At 37.1% G+C, this 22,124-nt stretch overlaps 1 protein-coding gene across 1 annotated transcript in view; it reads right to left on the bottom strand.

The window, feature by feature from the left end:
- Positions 1-19,615, bottom strand: part of LOC144664206 (uncharacterized) — a 37,793-nt gene extending 18,178 nt beyond the window's left edge. Inside the window, exons 1-9 of the mRNA XM_078525317.1 lie at positions 19,480-19,615; positions 16,905-17,036; positions 6,250-6,412; positions 5,368-5,540; positions 4,633-4,665; positions 2,774-2,930; positions 1,776-1,948; positions 690-923; positions 157-274 (exon numbers count right to left, since the gene is read on the bottom strand). Of these exons, the coding sequence (XP_078381443.1) occupies positions 157-274; positions 690-923; positions 1,776-1,948; positions 2,774-2,930; positions 4,633-4,665; positions 5,368-5,540; positions 6,250-6,412; positions 16,905-16,995 (1,142 nt within the window). The 5' untranslated portion in view covers positions 16,996-17,036; positions 19,480-19,615. The remainder of the gene's footprint in view (positions 1-156; positions 275-689; positions 924-1,775; positions 1,949-2,773; positions 2,931-4,632; positions 4,666-5,367; positions 5,541-6,249; positions 6,413-16,904; positions 17,037-19,479) is intronic.
- Between the last annotated feature and the right edge of the window lie 2,509 nt (positions 19,616-22,124).

Raw genomic sequence — 22,124 nt, 5'->3', positions numbered from 1 at the left:
CATAGCCTTATCTACGTTATTTCATAAACTAAAGGCTTGGCAACGGCAGGAATTTGACACTTATCTGCAACGAGGCATATACTTTAAGTTATACGTATCTCCTTTTAAAAACATACCAAACAAATAATTTAACGACAGTAAAAAAGACAACCTTACATCTTGTCAGTGACCGTTGTAGCGCATTTCGTAACGAGCTCGGGTGACGTAAGATTTAAGCACAAAAGACTATTGCCCCCAAGACCGTCTGTCCAATAAGAACACTGAGATATACAATCTAAAAACAGATAATAGGAGAAATATAAGTTAGAATACTGGGTCAATGTTTAGAAAAGGGGAATTTTAAAATAGATGTAACTAGTTGTGGCCGTTTACCCACTGGCGATTGCTGGCAATGATTGTGTTGCTCTCTTTGAAGAGCAAGAAAAAATGCAACTTGTGTAGCCCGAGGATATGAAGTTGGTTATTTTGGTCCATTTTGCATTTAAGAATACGGGTTGCACATCATAGGCGCGCAAATCAAAAGAGATGAGATGTAGTGAGGTTTATAGAAGCTTACAAAGAAGTTCAACCATATAGCGAGTTGAGAAATTTTGGGGGTTGACACTAAAACTCGGCAATTTGCAATGCAGAACGTTAGTCTTTAACTCAAGAAAGTGGTCTGGATGTTCCCTGTCAAACCAAACACTCACCGGCAAAGGTGACCAGGAAATCGCTTATGTTGTTTCCATATTTGCTTGTCGCTGCACAAGTGTAGTTTCCTTCCTCATATAAACTGATTTTTACAGTACCGGTTGTATTTACCAGCACTGTAAAGTTTCTTATCAGTGCTATGTGTATGGGAGGACTTCCAGTAGCTGAACACCACACTTTGTAGCCTGGTAATGATCGTACAACAGCAGCTGGTACCAATACCCTAGGTGGTACTACAAAAAATAGAAAATTGTACATTAATGTTGTTCTCATAGAAATCATAAAATTCTCAATCCTGATTGGTTCTTAGTACGCACCTTTGGAAGTGATGAGTTTTTTTTTTTCTAAATCTGTTACCATGCAAGCAGAGTCGCCGCTCCAGAGGCGATAAGATGAGGAGAAGAAGGGGCAAGGGAAAGACAAACTCTTTTGCTTGGCTTTTCTCCTTATGCATGCTTATTGCGAGCGGAAAGCCTGCATATTCATATTTACACAATCACTATCACTGTGATAAAATGTATTGTTCGTTTCAAGTTTCCTCTCAAGAAAAATTAAGTTTGGTACATAAATGTAAAATCAGAATATTTCTAAAATGAGCATAATGACATGCTGTCTGTGAAATCCATTTACTGTTAATTTGTTTTCTTGGTGAAAGTGAGTGATTGGATAGTTCCATGGGTTATGTCTAGTCAAACGATTTTCAAAATTGTATAGGGCTATCATTTATTATTTTGTTTAGATGCCTTCCAAGTGTCTTTCAAGTTTTTTTTATTTTTTAAAAAAGGAGCTCATTTATTGTTCTAGTTATAATTATGATTGAAAGTATAAATCACTACTAATTCAGTAAGCGCTTTCTGCGTTTTGGAATTCAATTTACTAATAATTATTAGTTATGTCTTTTTGGCGCCTTTCAGCACCTTAACGACCTTTTTTATTTAATTTACCCTGTGGAATAGCAGTGAAAAACAAATCCTTACAAATATTTCCGAGTCGTTAGAGTCTGCCCACTCTCACTTATTGGTGGTTTCCGTTTCCTTTTTTACGTCTATTTTGAGGAATCGAAAGGCTTCGGGTTTTTTACTTACCCTGTGGAACAGCAGTGAAAAATAAAAGAAATCCTCTTCTTTGAAAACTTGAATCTGAGTGGAACATCAGCACAGCGTAATCTCCAGTTACAAGAACTGTCTGTCCTGATTTTTTACCACAGTATTCACCAAGGTTGTCATTGTAATCATTAGTAATCCTCAAATAGTCAAAGCTGCAAGAAAAATAAAGAACGTACTAGTATATACAAAAATTAAAGCCATACTGGCCCAGCATCTAGTTAATTTGTCTACAGTCTACTATTTGTTTTTGATCACCTACGAGTGTTGTTATTTGTCGACAGTTTCGCCACATGAGCAGGCTACGGCTTCATTTACAAGCTTTTCAGCCTATTCATTCTTAGCCACAAGGAACCGTGGTAGTTTCTTCTGACAGAGCCGCTTCGCGGAAAAATTTCACTAAAATTTCGGACTCTATGTCCCTTTCTTCTACAGGATCATAGGCCATGTTAATCCTCTGGAGAGATCGTGGTTTAAAATAGCATATTATCTCATTTCTTTTTAAGTGTCGCAATAAGTGTTTTAACAAATTTGACCAAAAACCAGAAGACAATGGCGGTCAGTTTTGAAGTGGGTCTATTGCCTTTGTGTTATGCCATTGGGTAAAAAAGCAGAGTGGAGTTGACAATTAAAGTATTCTTTTTAATGAAAACTTTGCGCGCAAAGCAAAATAGAAAGTATAGTAAACCAAAACGCGTCATTTCAACTTCAACTTGTCATTTCAGAGCGGCCTTTTAGCTCTGTTTCAAACCGATTCCTATTGCACAACCTTTTTGTCTGGAGACGAATTTGATTGCAAGACATGGAACGTGTTAGTTAACATCGTTTCGTTATCAAAGATTGTGCACCAGGGCTAGTTTCAGTGAGACTGGGGAATCTCGAAAATGGCATATTTATAATTCTTTCTTTGATGTTGATTATCTCATCTAGTAGAACTAGTTCATGAACTGCTAAGCCGCTCCAATATTGCCCTGCAGTACCTGCACCATTTATCGTCCTCCATGTCAAAGTCGTGAAAGGAAATGTTCATTGTTGTGCCTTGTGGAATAGGAACCACGTAAACACAGTCCATGCTGTTTGGATAAATGCTAGGGTATCCAGGACTTCTCAGTGTATTGTTTACCACCGAGCCACAAACTATTAAAGAAAATATAAAATATTTGTGAGTTTTGGGTACGTTGATCCTAGGCAGGAATTTGTAAACAAGAATTTCAAGAAAGTCGAGCTAAATGTAATATTAACTCACTGCATTTGACAGCCCAACGTTATAAGATAAAGAAATGGACAATTCCAAAACAGGGTCTAGTTGGGCTATGCGAAGTTTGAACCAGAGGTGTCTACCCAAAAGTTCGTTTGATTGACAATTGAATAATGGTAAGTATTTAGCATTATTAAATTCTCAACCTCGGATATTGCATTTCTAGCTTTCTGATTGGTTTACTGAATCCCGGTTGTCAGCTCGTATACCTATGTTTGACCTTATATGGGAAATGAGTGCGACAAGTGCCGCTTAGCGTAAATTAAAATTTTCAGGAAGCGACAGTTCCTTCAAAATAACTGAATGGTTTTAAACAGCAAATTTGGCGAGCTTCATGAACAAGAAATAATTAGCGGTGCCTAGAAAAACCACAGAAATGCCATAGTAAATTTAACTACGCAAAACAAAAGGATTGATGCGAAAAGTTTAATTAATAATACTTTTAAACGCACAACTGCAGAGAGCGAGTGAATAAAGTAGAAAAACGGCAAATAATTTACGAAAGAACGGCAAACTGACACAGTTTCATTCAGTGTACGTCATAAAACTAGGCTCAGCACGTCAGTAAAGTTTGTTACCTTTTAATCTTGGTTTTGTACTTTAACACTTCAATAAACCCGTTCGACTTTGAGCTCAATTTCGCTTCAAATAATATAGAAGTCTTGATGACAGCCGTGGAGCCGTAAAGAAGTACAATGTAAACACTTGCTTCGTTCGACTTGCACAAGACTTGTAGTTTCCAGAAAGCTTTTGCTTCGGATCTTCTTGTAAATCTTAACTGTTGTAACAATTTCCAGGATATTTAGACGACTTTAGAGGGGATTGTTCGAGGAAAATCTTGGGAAGAAAGCTCTCTCACTCGCTTTCCTCGTAAGTTTCATTCAACTCAAGAAGTGAACACCGCGCCTGAAATTTTCGCGCCTTCTCAAACTATCACTTCGTTTACATCAAAATGAAATGTCCAGTCGATTTAAACTTGAGAAGAATTTAATAAAACAATTATTCCATTCGCCCTTGTTGGATACGAGTCGTTATAGCCAACTCGGCGCTTCCCGCCTCGTTGGCTATTTACCACCTCGTATCCAACGCGGACTCATGGAATAATTGTTAAATAATCAGCTAACAAATCGAAACATACGGCGCTTATCATTTATAATTTTGTTTTAAGTTATTGTTTTCTTTTGATGGGACACTAGAAAAGAGAAACAAATGGTGCTAAATTCTTTGACGGCCTGTATTAACCGGCATTAAAGGAGGTCTAAAATTTGTAAACAATTTCCGAATGGATTTCGCGGAACAATGCTGTTAAATGATGAGCTCCTCAGGTCTTAGATCGACACTTTTCAAAATCGTTGTTTTGAGGCTTTTCGCATGTACACTTGCGCTGAGGTATTCGTAATCAATGCATCTGTAGTGATTATAAGTTAAAATGTTAAACAGAAATTATTGTGACTCATTGCTGCTTTTTTTTATTACAGCGCATGTTCGGCAACCACGGCTTTTAAGGGAAAACATGTGTGGTTGATATCAACTTTGCACAGGATTAGAAAGAAATGTGGAAAGCAAGATAACATATTTTACCGTTTGGTGGTGGCTGAGTGGCCGTCTTGTTTCCTATTAAAAATCAACTAAACTTTAGAATTTACAATAGAAATACAATAGGAAAATGAAAAACGCAAAATGCCATTCCAAAAGTCATTCCAAAAGTGAGAACTGGGTACCGGGGATAAAAGACGAGTTTAACATACGTTGCCTTATAAAGATTGAGAGTTGTTAGCTATTTAACAGTTAAACTACGAGCCCGAGTTTTTCTGAGTCAACGAGGCTCATGCATATGCTTTGAAATTATTAGACACTCTAAAGGACTAAAGTCCGTAACCCTGAATTTTTATATATTGATTTTGAGTCACAAATCAAGTATGATTTTCTTTTTTATAACATCTACGCGCGCACTATCGTGATCTGTCAAGAAAACCAATCAGATCTGACGGATTTCCTAAAGAACGAGCTGAGTGTTACTAAAAAGAAACTTAATCACAGGATTTTAGACGTTAATTTTTAAAAATATATATTTTCAATTCTCACTGTTGAGTCTTTGAGTAAAAGTGTGTCAACTTTGATGGCCAAGTAACTACTTTGATCGAGGAAGAGTTAAATTTTTATGCAATCAGATATCTCGGGGTACATCAAGCGGTGTTACATCTTTCGCCCGAAATACCACATTGCTTATAACATGGGCGATCGATATCTCGTTTCCTTCATGAAAATGATTTTTGATCCTACTCTCTTATCAATATTTCCTATCAGTGTACTTACCGATTGGGACAGCGGCGAAATACAGGAAAAATCCTTTTTCTTGATCACCCTCATCTGAATGGAATACTATCACGGCGTAGTTTCCAGTTACAAGAACTGTGTGTCCTGTCATATCGCCACAATACAGACCATACGCTTGGTTTTGGTCATTAATAATCTCCAAGTAGTCATAACTAAACACAAAGAACAATGAGTTTTTTTAGCAGAAAAAGTTTTACGAACAATAGCAAAAGTAAACAAATCACTTGATAAATTCGAAACAACTTGAGGACCTGTATTTTTATTCTTTATCGCCGTTTCAATGAGCAGGTTACTAGCATATACTAGAGAAAACACTTAAGCCTGGTTTTCACTAGCGACGCAAGCACACGCGCAATCACAAGCGCGATCACGCAAAAAGGACAAATTTTGACCCTTGTGCTTGAGCTTGCCGCAAGCAGAAACAAAAGCATCCAAATGCAATAAGCCGTTTTCACGGAGAAACAAGAACTGTTATCCTTGCGCTTGTGCTTTCTATTGTGCTTGCGTTTGTGCTTGCGCTTGTGCTTGCGTCGCTAGTGAAAACCAGCTCCGCTTTCCTACTCAGGTTTCCCTTACTCCCTAACTAGTCCATCAAAAGACTTTCCCCCACCCACCTATCCTCTGTAGCATGTTCACCCACACAACGCGCATGAGCCCTCCATGTAACGCTCTATGCAACTCCACAAAATGAGCAGGTAACGTTCTTCGATGATCACATTACGCTAGAACACGCGAACAGCGAATAAATTGGTTATTATCCAGTGGTTATTGTCCCGCCAAAAGTACGTCACATGACTTGGTAGATTATACAAATATCGCACGTTAGTTGTACTCTAAAAAATAGATAATCAGGTTACTTACTCGCAGTAGGGTTGACTATCCTCAATGACAAAGTCCTTAAAGGAAATGTTCATAGCCATGCTGTCTGGAATATGAACCAAATAAATACAGTCCATGTTTCTCTTGTAATCTAAGTCTGGATATCCGGGACTTTTCAATGAGTTGTTTACCACTGAACCACAAGCTGTTAAAACGAAATATGTTTTTAAATATCTTTGCAACAATAAATTTAAATAACACAAAGAAAATCCGTCGATCGCAGATTAAATAAATAAATGAAAGATTAATCCGATTAATAAATGGCACAAGTTATCCAAAGATATTTATAGCATAGCTAGCAGAACCGAGCATTGAAATATGGTATACGCAAGCATGCATCATAATCCAAAGGTGCACACAGATAGCGTGAACAAATCGCTTCACCGAAATTTTTTTTTGACACGAATGCGTGGTCCGCGTTAGAGGGGGATTTATGTACATTGCCATCCGAAATGTTGTAAAACAAATATATTGCTCCATGCCTTTAGCTGTGCAAAACCGAGAATTGCTGCATGTGTAAACCAAAAGAGTTGCTCTCGGCTATCGCATTGAGCAACTCTTTCGCTTCTTTCGTGCTCTCCAAATAAACTTCCCACGTTCACCATAATTCGATATTGCACGCTAAAGCTTGATCCAGTCGGTAAAAAGCGGAGAGCAGGGATGATGCACTGGTGAGAGCGCTCGCCTCCCAACAATGTGTCCCGGGTTGCATTCCCGGACTCGGCGACATATGTTGGTTAAGTTTGTTGTTGGTTCTCGTCCTTGCTCCGAGAAGTTTTCTCCGGGCTCTCCGGTTTTCCCCCTGCACAAAAACCAACAGTGCCAAATTCCAGTTCGATCTGGAATCAGTGGGATCAAGAAGAGCCACAATGTGGAAGAGGCCACTGTAAATTACCATTTATTTATTTATAGCGGAGCTAACACGCGCCGAAGGCGCGTAGCGTAGCTCCATTGGTAACATGCGGGTACGAGGGAACAGACAGGGCAAATGGTATCCTATCGAACCGAGAAATTTTGGTTGTCGCGTACGTACGTCCGTCCGTACGCACGGAATAGGCCTGGGAACGAGCTAGGCTCCGGTGGCAACCCGCGTCTTTTGGCGGGAAAAATCATTACTATCAGGCCCTCAGCAAATAAGTTTTTTAAAAACGATTTCTACTCAGCTATATATAGTAGGAAGTTTTAAACGCGAGGGAAAAAAACATTCTTAGCTCTTGTTGACAATGTTAGAATTACATGAAGGGGAGACTAACTTGAGGAAGTCCGCTGGTGGCTGTCCGGCTCGTCTGGATTTATCAGCTTGTAAGCGAGCTTTTAAACTTGTGCATGGATTGATTTGCCAAATGTAGCTAAATGTTCTGGTTCATACGTGATAAGCTCTCGGGAAACGGTAAGGTGAACAGCAGAATTTTGAATATGGTTCAGAGTCAAAAGTCAGGAAACAATCTCACAGCATGCCGATTTACCAAGCGTACGCATGAGTTCACTACTAAGCATGAAGACTTCGCGATTGAAAAGCACACGAAGAACTCAGTTTTAAAGACAGTTTATTACAGATACATTATTTCTGGATATATTTCTCGTTTTACCCGCGATGACAACCATAGTTAGTACAGGAGTAAAGATTGTGGCCGATCGAAATGGAAATCTTCCAAGCTTCTTGGTGAGTTTGAAGCAAAGACGGTCAAAGACAACATTCCTTTACGAAAACAAGGTGAGCTATTGATGTTCATTTTTTTAACAGATTACAAAAGTCTTTGGTATTTAGATTAACCAGCATTCAACCTAATACATTATTTTTAAACGAAGCTGGGTTCTAGCTCTCAGTCGTGTACCGGTATGTCAAACAAGGACATAGACTTAGTGAACTGAAATTCGGACTTAGTGAACTGAAATTCGTTTTGTCTTAAACACGAATTGTATATTCAAAGCATACCTTACTTCTGGTTTTTCCTATCCGCGTTAATTTGTTTATTCTGTAGTTAAATCACCGAAGTAGGAAGAACACACCACTTTTAAACGTTGGAAAGAGTACAGAACAAGTAGAGAACAAAATTTACATGAAAATTTGTGAGGATGTGGTCGAGTCAGATGCAATATAGGGGACATTGCTAGCTGAGAGTCTTAGCAAAATATAGTTTCTCCATGACCTCTTTTTTTTTCACTGAGAACTTTGCGTAGTTTTCCTTATTTTTAAATTTTTATAATATGAATGTTATGAGTGAAAACGTTTTGTGAAAGTTTTGTATTTCTTATCTGACAACAGCCTTTCTCAGAATAAATTGACTAGTTTATTCATATTTTTTTATAACTTACCGTATTTAATCGATTAAACGCCTCCCTCGAATAAGCGCTACATGTTAGAACAGAAATATTAATAAATGTCGCCCTCGAATAAACGCCGCATCATGATCATGTGGCATTCATTTGAATAACAGACTCGGAAAGCAAATGCAGTAATAATCAAGCTTGAGCAGGCCAAAACAAATATTTTTCTTGATTGTAACAAGGTTTTAAGGTATTGAAATTGACTTTTCAGGCATGTACTAAAACATGTTTCTGTTTTTTTTTTTTAATTAAAGTGTTCAGTTACCATACTATTGTTTACAAGAAATAAATTGAATTTTAAATGAACGGCGCCCTCGCATAAACGCTTCCCTCTAATAAACGCCGCACTCCAATCACGAAAAATTAAATAAACGCCGTGGCGTTTAATCGAATAAATATGATACATAAAAGAATATAGCACAGATTCTAAAATGTTATGCAAAAGATCATGAAATTTTCTTAAGTTATAACAACCAAACTGATCCTGAAGTTATAATGTAGGATAAGGGCTTGGAAAAAAATAAATTCCAGATTTCCCTGTGATTGACAAGCAGCTCTCAAATTTTGCTTGCCTAGGACTGTGCATGATTGTGTTTCTTAGTAAACTTGTGACTGTATAATTTACATCTAGACGACTTGCCTGGGCCTTTTAACCTATTACGCAAACAGGCATGAAAAATTAATTGCTTGACAGAAAAATCTACTTGCCCCAGACAATCAGAGGGTACTTTTTTAGCCCTGTGGCTATAAGCATTGCTTTTTTGAAGGTTGCACATGACTCGTACAATTTTTTAAGCCTTTCAAAGTTTTCCACTTAAAGCAGTGACTAAATCAAATATTTTTGCCAATTTTTTTTCTACAAGAGAAGTACATGTAGGATTAGTTTTTGATCGTGAAAAAAATATGTTCAAAATGGGCCTGTCTGCGATGACTCGAGGATATAATTAAAAGTAAATAATACATGTACAACAAGTTTTTTGAGGTCAATTCAGTGAGAAGTATTTATAGAGGGTGTAAGATGCAGTTTGAAGTTATCATTTATTTTGGTAAATCTGTTGTCTTTCTAAAACTTGCTATGATAGGATTTCCATACTTTTTGCCAGGATGCAAGTTAAGAATTTTACAGGTTTTTGGTATGTATAAATTTTGTTTTCAGTGCAGGGAAAACAGTCAAGGTGCAGTTAGTGAAATTGGTGATGCAGGTAATCATAACATTAGTGTCAGCTTATACCTTTCTTTATCTAGATACCCGGGGGGGGACTCCCATATGAAACGGACGGGGATGCTCGTCGGAAATTTTGAAAAGAACCCCTAAAAGAGACCAATCTGGGTGTGGCTCAAGCCTTTCTTGACCCCTAAAAGATACCAAAAACTAAAAATGGAGTTTATATTTGTATATTTCTTCGTGTGTAACCCTAAACGAGACCATTATGGCAAAAAATATTGGCGTTTTGGGCGTGTTTTTTTTTCCCGGAACACCCTAAGCGAGACCAAACGTCCGAAATTTACACCCCTAAGCGAGACGACGAGCATCCCCGTCACTTCCATATGCGAGTCCCCCCCCCCCCCCCCCCGGGTCTAGATATTAAAGAAACTCCATGACACATTAGTGCATGAAACTTGTTTTTCAAGTGTAAAACTTTTGGGTGTGAAAAATGGTATGTGTTTTAAGTGTCATTGTCAGAGTAAACCAGGCAATGTCAAAAGATGGAGGTCAGCCGATTTCCCTCATATTTTCAGCATTTAAAACCTATTAGATAAGATTAAGATTGGTGGCATTTAAATGATTTTCTGCCTTTTCAATCTTGAGATTGACCACCCCCTAGTTTTTGGCACAGAAAGTGCCAAAAATCCTCATAAAAAAGGCCAAATTCTCAGTACAGGAAACAGATCTTCCTTTTGCATTTCGTGCACAAAACTTTTTCTCAAGTTAAATTAACTGGTTGTTGATGTTTTGCATGCTTAGAAATAACTTTTCAGTTCAACTGTAATTTTTACCATATTTTCTAAACTAGGTAGGTAGCTTGTGTCTTGCCACAGAGTGAATTTGGGGGATTTTCAAATTTAATTTTTTCAAAAGTGCGATGGTTTATTTTCTATTAAAAGCCATTTTATAACAGTCCATACCCTTCTTAATCGAAAACAATAATTTATTGATTGGCACAAGAAATTCTTTTTCCACTAATTTAGTTCAAAAATGGCTCTGATCGCTCTTATGGCTATTTTCCCGCCAAAATTAAATCACACTAAAATATCACATTACATCGATAAAATTATATTTTGAAATAAAATAGTTGTATTTTAATTCATTGAAAGGAGTAGAAACTTCGGCAAATGTGTTAATAATTGATTTTGAATTAACTATGTTAATTAAAGTAATAGATACCGCATTCTGTGCATGAATTAATTGTGTATTTCCTGCGAAAATTTAGTCGTATTACGTAAGTATTGCTTCGATTTTCATAGTTTAGTTTGGTATGTCTTATAAGCGAGATTATAAACCTAATATATAAGGCGGTCTTTGTAGTAATGATCCAAGGTACCAAAGAAAAAAACCACGAGTCGAGACGTTATTTCTCACGTTCGACACGGAACTTTTGTCAGTTTCAATTCATGTTATCACGTTTCATTCGGGACAAACACTCTTATAAGTATGAATTGTTCGTTAGCTTCACAAGAATCACCTTGTAGTCTTCTCGGATAAAGTACAACTATTCTATTCTGCTTGTAAACAAGATGTTATAGTTCGCTTACTACTCGAGGTCTTGTTGTGAGTGGCAAGCGAGGATGGCGATCTCCCCGGGGGGGGGGGCACTCCCATACATGAGCTATATAGGTATGTGCCGCTGTGAAGGGTATGGTTTTCAAGCAGTTTAATCTGGGATAGGGTATAGAAATCAGAGAATTTTGGTCTAGAAAAGGGTAGCATTTGCCGGGAAACCGATCGACGGTATGACGAATATAGTCCAGAAACTCGGAAGAGAAAGAGGCTTTCCTAAACGTAAATAAAATCATCGCGGCATCGTTGTTCACAGATGGTTTTCCATTAAAACACTGATAATGATACAGTTCTAACAAAATGCAAGTCTGGGATAGGGTAGGGATTTTCAGTGTCTAGTCTAGTATAGGGTTGCAAAAATCAGCTGAACATGGTCTGGTATAGGGTAAGGGCTTCAAATTCCCAGCGGCACACCCCCACCCAAAAATATACCGGGTGCCCCCCCCCCCCGGGGCGATCTCGAAGTTCAGAAATCACTGAGGGAGCTTTCTTCATTCAGTTCAGGTGACTTTGACTTATCCGTAGATAGAGTGGCAGGTATGAGCATCTGTCCAGAACACTAAAAGAGAGTAACAGGCGACTGCATGCGACTGGCGACCTTGAAAAAATACCTGTTGTTATCACTGCACAAAGATCATTGGATCAATGCAAACAGATTAATGACCCACGCCGTGTTTGCATGACCTTTGTAATGTATGCAACACTGTCACGCTGGTTGTAATTCGAGCTCCTATCTTTTCAAGTTAGTCTCGAATTCTTTTCATCCTAAAAGAGACACAAAAACGCACAATAGGCCCAAATAAACATAGGTAGAAGTTCAGATCAGCTGTGTATTTTTTTTTCAAGAATCTTTAGTGACAGGAAGCGTATTTTTTCATTTCTAATTTTTCTATAACGCAAGTGTCATCGTGACGCACTCGAAGTAAGTAGTAACTCCAATTTAACCAATAAAAACAGAAAAGATCTCTGTTTTGATCTTTGTCGAGGACTGCATTTTCGTTTTGGTCATTGGAGAAAACTGAAATGTGACCCAAGTCGTGTGTAAATTTTCATAGAAGCACAACCTTCATCAATTTATCGTTTCAGGTCACGAGAATCAATGTCTAGTATATGTCTGTGTCATATTTTATAACTGAATCGTCTGGTCAGATCAGAATTCGTACCCAAGCGATGATGATGCACACACTTTTCTTATGATTCGCCACTACGAGAAAACGTATTTAACTAGCTCTGGTTTCCTTTCTTATTCAAAACTATTTGTGAATTAAATTAAGAAACATAATTCGTAATTTTTGTAGCACAAACGCCTGGTCAAACCTGACAAAGGTCGTGATGGTGGCAACAATAACTTTGTTTCGTGTTGTGTACCTTTCAGACACGATAAATTTCTGTGTGGGCGTGGTTCACCTACAACCCTGAAGCAGATTTCATTTGTACTGTAAAAGATTTGTACTACAGAAACCCTAAGAAAAAATCGTGCAAATGGAATATTAAGCCAACCTATTGCCCGGCTTTTTAACTATCAAAATAAATAATTGGGCGGGGCGAGAGTTAGCCGATGTAAAGGAGAAATGCTTACAAGAGTATACATCGCGCCAGTGACACTGTCGTGCATGTCTAACAATTATATTCGTTTTTCCTTTACGATCACTTGATTGCCTGTACAGCAAAATATCCAACATTCAACCAACATAAATTAAAGGAAAGGGTAAGCAAGTGATCTTCTTGTTCAAATGTTGAATATTTATAGATGTATCCCACTGGCATTTCAAAAAAATGATGTTTTGTATACATCAGTTTCCTCTATTCTAAGAAGCTGGGTGTGGCCATTACAAAACTGTGTATCACTAACCCGAGTTTTCTATGAGTTAGATTAATCAACGAGGCTCAGCCGAGTCGACTATCGCTATCCAAAACCTAAAATTTAAAGCACTTTTAAGCCAACGCACAGTCATGCCCTATCAGCGATTATAGTTCACCAATAAATTTTCTCAGATTCTGATTGGATTAAATTGATCACGTGACGCGATGGTGTTCATCCGCGGAGGGCACTATCAGCCCATAGTGAAGCTAACGAACAATTCATACTTATAAGAGTGTTTGTCCCGAATGAAACGTGATAACATGAATTGAAACTGACAAAAGTTCCGTGTCGAACGTGAGAAATAACGTCTCGTGGTTTCTAATTTAGTACCTTGGATCATTACTACAAAGACCGCCTTATATACTAGGTCTATAATCTCGCTTTTAAGACATACCAAACTAAACTATGAAAATCGAAGCAATACTTACGTAATACGACTAAATTTTCGCGGGAAATACACAATTAATTCATGCACAGAATGCGGTATCTATTACTTTAATCAACATAGTTAACTCAAAATCAATTATTAACACATTTGCCGAAGTTTCTACTCCTTTCTATGAATTAAAATACAACTATTTCATTTCAAAATATAATTTTATCGATGTAATGTGATATTTTAGTGTGATTTAATTTTGGCGGGAAAATAGCCATAAGAGCGATCAGAGCCATTTTTGAACTAAATTAGTGGAAAAAGAATTTCTTGTGCCAATCAATAAATTATTGTTTTCGATTAAGAAGGGTATGGACTGTTATAAAATGGCTTTTAATAAAAAATAAACCATCGCACTTTTGAAAAAAATAAATTTGAAAATCCCCCAAATTCACTCTGTGGCAAGACACAAGCTACCTACCTAGTTTAGAAAATATGGTAAAAATTACAGTTGAACTGAAAAGTTGTTTCTAAGCATGCAAAACATCAACAACCAGTTAATTTAACTTGAGAAAAAGTTTTGTGCACGAAATGCAAAAGGAAGATCTGTTTCCTGTACTGAGAATTTGGCCATTTTTATGAGGATTTTTGGCACTTTCTGTGCCAAAAACTAGGGGGGTGGTCAATCTCAAGATTGAAAAGGCAGAAAATCATTTAAATGCCACCAATCTTAATCTTATCTGATAGGTTTTAAATGCTGAAAATATGAGGGAAATCGGCTGACCCCCATCTTTTGACATTGCCTGGTTTACTCTGACAATGACACTTAACCCCTTGGTAAGTTTACATTGTATGTTTCCCTAAAATCCTCGTTCAATCGAGGAATTTAATATACACAATTTATATGTAACAGCACATGTACATAAAATGTTTTTATTGTTCAAGAAAAATGTTTTCATTGTTCATACAATGCACCCCTTCCCCACCATGGAGGAGGGGTATGAGGGCAAAGACCCAACAAGATCTGCTACCTGACCCGACAAAATACCGGAATACTTGTAATGATTTTGTGGGAGAAGTGCAAATTGACCTGTTGTGTTTGAATTCCTTTTGTTAATACCTTAAACCTTAATAGCTAATAAGCTCAAGCACTAACTTAACATAAATTGTCTTGTTGTGGTACCAGGCAAATGTAGAAATAGAACTTAAACTCAGCTGAAATTTTACGTGAATACAAAGACTTATTAAAATTTTAGAGCTGCTTAGCCCAGAAAAGCCATCTGGGCTTGTTGATGAGCCGGCTTAGTGTTTTCTTAGCTATATCCCTGATAAAAGTTTTAGGGAGAATATGTAAGCTTTCCTGGACTTAATCACAGTACTTTCAACAGCACCTGTCAGAGATAAATATAAGAGTCTTAAAAGACACATCATTTTATAGGGAACTCTTGAATTAAGCCGGTGTTTCACACCCCAAAACATTTATCAAAGCCTTGCCATGTGCCGGGTCTTATTGATAGCACTATTAGTGTCTTCAGTAGGTAAAAAAAGGTTTTCCTGGCACACTCACTCTGAAAGGACTTTTTGGTTCTAAAAATATCCCTCAACACATTCCCTGGCCCATGCAAAAATTGGAAAAATAACTCTCTTTTTTATGTATCTGTATAATGTTCTGAATAAATTAAATTAAAATTATAAATATTCATTTGATGTCAATGATCATCAACAAAATGGTATCTGTTATTTTCCCTTTTTCAGGGTTAACACGAGTAGCAGAATTTCCACAGAGAGTTGCAGACACAGAGAGAGATAATTGAACAATCAGAATGTATTATTTCTTCATTGCATGTACAACTAATACTTATGTACTCTGTGTGAAAATATACAATTTATGTGGTCAGGTGTAATTTTAAAGTTAATGAAATAGAGCCAGATAAGTTTCAACCATGTACGTATTTCTTAAGGGATCTCTGACAACACAATATAGATAGATAGATAGATGGATAGATGCTTTATTAAAACTAAATTGCAACCCAAGGGTTGAATAATATAGTTTTTACAAAAAAATTACAATGGTTAAAAAGGTTAAAATTACTTATATACACAAAATGAAATATACAGCTATAAAAAGTCAAACATTTAAAATTTGAGCGCATTGCTAAAATAAAAAAATATAAAAATCATCCGGCTACCCAAACATTTGTGGGAGGTGTGGTGACCTAATGGTTATTGTGCTGGACTCCGGATCGAGCGGTCCGGGTTCGAGACCTGGCCCGGGCACTACGTTGCGTTCTTAGGCAAGACACTTTACTCTCATAGTTCTTCTCTTCACCCAGGTGTATAAATGGGTACCGGCTTATTTACTGCTGGGGGGGGGGGATTAACCCTGCAATGGACTAGCATCCCATCCAGGGGGAGTAGAAATACTCCTAGCCGCTTAATGATGCTTCAGAAACCTGGTTACGCTCCAGCCTGATGAGCCATGCAAAACTTTCTAGTTTGTATGCTTTGTACAGCTATAACATACCAGTTATGGTGGGTGTATGGATATTTTCTAGAGCAACGCTTTCTTTGTTCTAGTTTCTCTTTGAGAGTTTATATACCTTTGGGAGGTTATGCACAAACTGCTAGATAATTATCCTCTTTTGATTGATCAACTATTTTTACTTTTATTTGGTGCTGTTGTTCATGGTGAAAAACAATACATAATATATATAAAGAAAATAACACGAATAAAAAATCATTCTAAAAAAGCTGTAAAGGGCATATAACCTGGGAGCTCCGCTTTTAGGCTTGCCTAAATCTATATATTATTTTTATTTTTTTATAGCACGACCGTAGAGAGGAAAGCATAAACAATTTAAAACGCCTATGTTATGACAATTTCATGTCCACTATTTTGAATGTTACAGTTGTCAAAAAAATCACTTTTTATTGAGTGTGTGATGGACACGGCATTGTCTTATTCAAGCTAAATCCTTTTGTTCCTAAAAAAGGTTTAACTTTATAGGAAAATGGTTTGTGACTTAAGTTAGGCGAAATAAACCTTAAATTGGCGACGCCAATATTTTTTTTTTAAAATTGCTTTAAAAATAAGTTATATTCTCATTAAAAGCTTTGACATGGACTTCGCCAACTTGTTTATTTCGTGTAGTTCTGTCTTGAGAGGTCAAAGGGCGACAATAGTTGTAATTTTCAGATTATTTTACACTTGTTCCAGGCCCTTTAAGCCCCCAATATGTCTACAAATAAAGAACTGTGTCTTGAATTCACGTGGAATATATCCTTTGACTTACCTTGTGTAGCAAGAGCGTCGCTGTTTCCATTCCACATAAACACAAACAGTGCCAAGATAATTTTTATGTTGCTGAAGTATTTTTTGTCCATGATACCACTAATGATTGACCGTTACTGGAAAGTCACCATTTCTACAAAAAAACGAAAAGGAAATGTCTCAATCGTTTTACAGCAATTTTCAAAATGCTTTGCCGTAGGGATCAGCTTACCTCTTTTTACATCAAATAACGTCTTGTTTGTTAAAGAAACCTAGAAAGATTATGTCCCCAATTTTTTTTTTTCAATGTTGAGTCGATCGACGGGTTAGCAAAAGTAAAAATGCTGTTTGCTATTTATTTCCGAATAAAATAGCTTCGCTTAAAATAAACCGTACTGAAGAAATGTTCAGCATATTAAATTAACACTGCATAGGGTCAAGAACAGCAAATTAAGTAATAAATATAGCAAAAATGTAGTGCAAAACTTAAAGGCTTTGTCACGGTTTCCTGCCAATCTTTGTGTCGTGCCTGGGCCATATCTGGCGTGACTGTGGGTCTGCCCTGCGGGGGCGGAGGCTCATTCATGGTTGGTGCATCTCCTGAATTTTAGGCGTGGTTGTCCCTCCGCGTTCGGTTTTCTTCCTTTCTGTTCTGTTGACCGGTTGTTCCCTTGCGTGGACTCCTCCTTGACGTGCCCCTTTAACAATTTTGAGTCGATTTCGGCTTCCCGATAAAAATTCACGATAAATGTTTCGAAAGGAAGTTAGGGAAGTCAGGGAGTTCCATTTCTCTGCAATTTCTTTCACGCTGGGAAGCAGTTTGTATGTTGTAGCTCAATTTTATCCTTAGTTCAACTTTCATTTTCCTTTGTTTGAAACTCATTAATTAACCTACATAACGGTACCCAATAGCAAAGGAAAATAAAATTTATAGCAAGGATAAAATTAAACCACAACATACACACCACTATTAAACAAATTAAGAGGCTGTCTCTATAAAAAACAATGTGGTCGACATGACTCGAAAAAATAGATTTCACTTATTCCTTGTGTTGCAAGACTCTCATGTACTTATACTAAAACCATAATCGGCTTTATTGGATCATTTAGTTTTCCGAGCTTTTAAGAACTTTTCGGTTCACCCAAACGAGCTCTCGTAACGACCACTGTCAAAGCTCGACTTTGAATAAAAAGTTAAAAAGAACTAACAACTTCCGTAACGAACAAACACCACCGCCAGTTATGTTATGTCTTTTTAATTTATCACACCAACTTTCATGAACATTGAGTTCGAATCAAGCCAGCAGCAAGACATTAGCGGTGTACACCTTGATTAAACACGCAAAAACGGCTCACAGTCAAACTTTATTTTTGAAAAAGTGAGGCGGTCTATTTCAATTTAACCAATGCAGCCGCAAAGTAGATACAATAAAAAAATTTCCTATAGAAAAAACCTTGTGGTAATCTAATTCCCTTGAATGATTGCAAATAGTGTTTTGTTTTGACAAAAAGTGACAGATAAACAAGGCAGTTAAACTCTCATAAATGGAGTCCGAAAACCGGTGCAGTTCACTGCAGTGGCATGGAAATCATTGCCAAATACACAACAACGACAAACTACGAACGTTATGTAAACTACAACTCGATTTTGTCGAGAAAAAATCAATGCTCGCATTTTGAAGAACTTACAATGGCTGGTGAACATATATTTCAATGTTTGAGGCAAAACTTTAATGTGTTCATTAGACCGAAGCTACAAATGATTTCGCGCCATGGGCGGTCCGAGTTGGAAAATCAAGATCGCTGGAGCACCCGCAATAGAAAAATCGAATTCAGTGGATTGAGGATTCCGGACCACTAAGATGCTTGAGAAAAAATAGCGTGATATATTTTACTGCGCCTTTCAATAAAACGCGGACTCCCAACTAACGATTTCGTGTTCCCCTATGTCAATCATAATTATGGCGACAGCTAATATACCTTCAAAAACAGAAACAAACAAAATAGATCGAAATCTACCAATCACAACCGTGATTGCTCGATCCATTTTCACGTATAATAAGAAAAATTATGGGATTTTCGGCAATCAGCGATCGAAGTTTGTAACACGCAAAGGAATATTAAAAGATTATTTTGATGATCAACTTGCGATACTCTTTCTCCTGCTCTTTACAAGTAAATTTACTTGAAATTAACTTGTTTGTCAGTTCGCTTTCTTAAGACAAAAAGATCTTATGATCTTTTTTGTCAGGCTCGAAGCAGATGTTCCATAATAGTGATACTTGTTTTATGGGCGGTTTTTTTCTTCACAATCTATACTACTGATAATACCCTTAAATCTGGAATCAACTGCTTTAAAAGTTTCGTTGGTTTTGATATCAATAAAGTTTGGCCGTCTGTGAAGTATTCGCTTGCAACAGCCGTGTGAAAACTTGCATAGTAGCTGGATGCATGCACATGTTGACTGATCACGCACGATCTACATATAGCTTCAAATTGTGCCCGGAAATTGTGACAAACACAAAATTAAATCTAACTTTGGCAAGTTGTTCAACTTAGAATTATTGACAGCAAAGTTTCTTCAAGGAAAGACATACCTTTTAACAGCAACCAACATGAACGCGTCAAGTATAAGACTGGTTTTGGGATGAGTGGAAATTCTGGAATCACTGCCAAGTCAAATATATTTTATCAAGCCGTAACGTGAGAACAATCAACTTCGTTCATCTTCTACACCGGACGCTCTGATTGGCTGTTAAAAAAAGCAAACAAACTAATGTCAAATTATCCAGCTTGTTTTATAACATCTTGAAATTTCAGAGCCTCAGAATGTTTTTTAGGTCACCAAAAAGCTAAAGAGCCCAATTCCTGTCGGTTGGAGTTTTTCATTTAAAGGAAATAGTTAATGATGGTTAGTCAATGCAGCATACTTCTTGATACATGTCCTACTGACATTCCCTCCCAGTCACAACAAAATGTAAAAATATCAACAATAATTGTTATTAACACGAAGTTGATTGTTTCATGACGTGACATAGAAAAAGAATACGATCTCCTCCTGTTACAACGGACAGCTTCAGGACCAATGGGTTTTTTAGGGCCTAAAATAATTTTCTTCATGGAAAGTGGTGAAGACTTTTATTTTAAATAATATTATACTATTAGTATGAACGCATTTTTGGAATAACAGATATTAACTGCCTTAAGCTATTTTCTGCTAACAAGCAAAGGCTGTCTTCTAACTCGACATTTTGCCCCGGAAATATTACTGAAATTCCTAGTTAGCAAAACAAAAACGAAAGTGTTTTTTTTAAACAAAAAACAACACATTAAAAACACAGCTTGATGGGTATTCAACTGAGCAGAAATTAAATTTTGCATCATAAAAGAAAGGCAAACGACTCCATGAATTCATTATTTGTTTCCAATTATTTTTTCCGCTCAATTCAATGTTTATTCCCCAAAGCCCGGTTATTGCTCCCTTGCTGGAACACGTAAGCAACAGATAGTTTTTCACCCAACTACAAACAAAAGACTCGGTGAGACAACACTATATATGTTTTGACAAATAACGACATTTTGCTCAACCTCGTATAAATACCCGCTCACTGAGTCGCTGTTCCGTTTACAGAGCATGTTAAATGTATTCCAGATGGTAGTTCAATACTCGGAATAATCTGGAGTAATGATGTTTTTCTTCGTATCGCAAGCTTTAAAAAAAAAAAACAAGCAAAATTGGCGGCCGCTGCCAGTGAAAATGAAACGTCAAGAGGGAATATCCACGAAGACCGAGCAAGTGGTAGCACATAATAAAAAACAATAAATTCTTTATACTTTGCCCTATGATAGTCCTAGGGGCGCTTTCCAATTACAATTACAATTTCGACAAATGTAAAAGTGCATTTTTGTTTCATCACGTTAAGAAAAAGCTAAAGAAGCTTTTCCTTTTGAAAATGATATTGTGATAGCACCGCGAGAGCTTGGATCGCAAAAACATGTCGATCGAGGGTGAAACTTTTCTACGTTATCTTTTGTTTTTATAAAGCCTTGGAAAAAGTTCAAGGTAAAAACTTCCGCCGCTTGAGAAGAAACGCCCTCTATCTACACTCGACAGGAATTTTGAATAAATTTGAATGGGTACACTTTAAAATTGTCGACCTTGCTTTTTGAACAACCATTCTGGCTGTAGCAAATTCTTCATTTGCATTAGCTAAAACCCTGCTTTTGGCCTTTAAATGTGCTGTTGAAGTGTTTTTTTTTTGTTTTTTTTTTTTTATAAAATTTTTTTTTTTTTTTTTTTTTATTTTTTTAACTAAAATAAATTTGGGGGGGAAAAGTTTTTTTTTTTTCTTCAAAAAAAAATTAGGGGGAAAAAAAAAAAAAAAAAAACCCCCCCCCCCCCCCCCCCCCCAAGAAAAAAAAAATTTTATGGTTAAAAAAAAACCCCGAAAAATATTTCACGCAGAATCCCCCCGTGAAAAAAAGACCCAAAAAAGAGATTGTAAAAATAAAAAAGAAAAAAAAGCGACTCAGGTGTAGCCGCCTCGGCAGCCGCGGCAGTTTTATGTAGAAATATATTAATATCCTGTATTGCCTGCTCCAAGCTTCTCTGTGTGCGCTCTTTCGATCAGAAGCGCTCGCTCTGATCTTCCCTGTGTGGACGCCAATTCTTTGTGTATAGAATTGTACTGCGGCAGCCGTCCCGGCTGCGCCAGAACCTCTAGTTTTTATATTTATGCATCGAAATACTCATGAATACAGTGAAAACTGAACTATAATAGGTCAAATACTTTGATGAAAACGAATGGATGTCGTTTTGTTTTCCTGTTGGGGGAGCAGCCTCCCACCAAGTGGCATGGCCTTGGATAACTTCCGGCCCGGTACCATATGTATGTTGAGTTTGTTGTTAGTTCTCGTCCATGTTCCGAAGGTTTTTCTCCGGTTTATCCAGTTTTCCTCCCTCCACAAAAGCCAACATTGCCAATTCCAATTCTAGGAGTTTCATTTTCTATTGAAGGTATACGAAAGGACTACATTTTCTGTCAAAAATGGTTTAAAAAAGATGACGGGTTGTTACACCCCTGGAGGTCCAGCACATGTGATGAAAATGTCCTTCCCCACCATTTTTCCACAAATGATTTGCCACTTTTTCATTGTTTAACCTTTGGTTCATTGTGTATTTTTTTCAAACTTGAATTTAACTTGTAGCGACTAGATAGTTGTAAAATTTTTTAATTTACAG

This window comes from Oculina patagonica, chromosome 8 (genome assembly GCF_052425735.1).
Source record: "Oculina patagonica isolate OP01 chromosome 8, crgOcupat, whole genome shotgun sequence".
Taxonomy (NCBI): domain Eukaryota; kingdom Metazoa; phylum Cnidaria; class Anthozoa; order Scleractinia; family Oculinidae; genus Oculina; species Oculina patagonica.
This window is presented reverse-complemented; position numbering and strand designations above follow the sequence as displayed.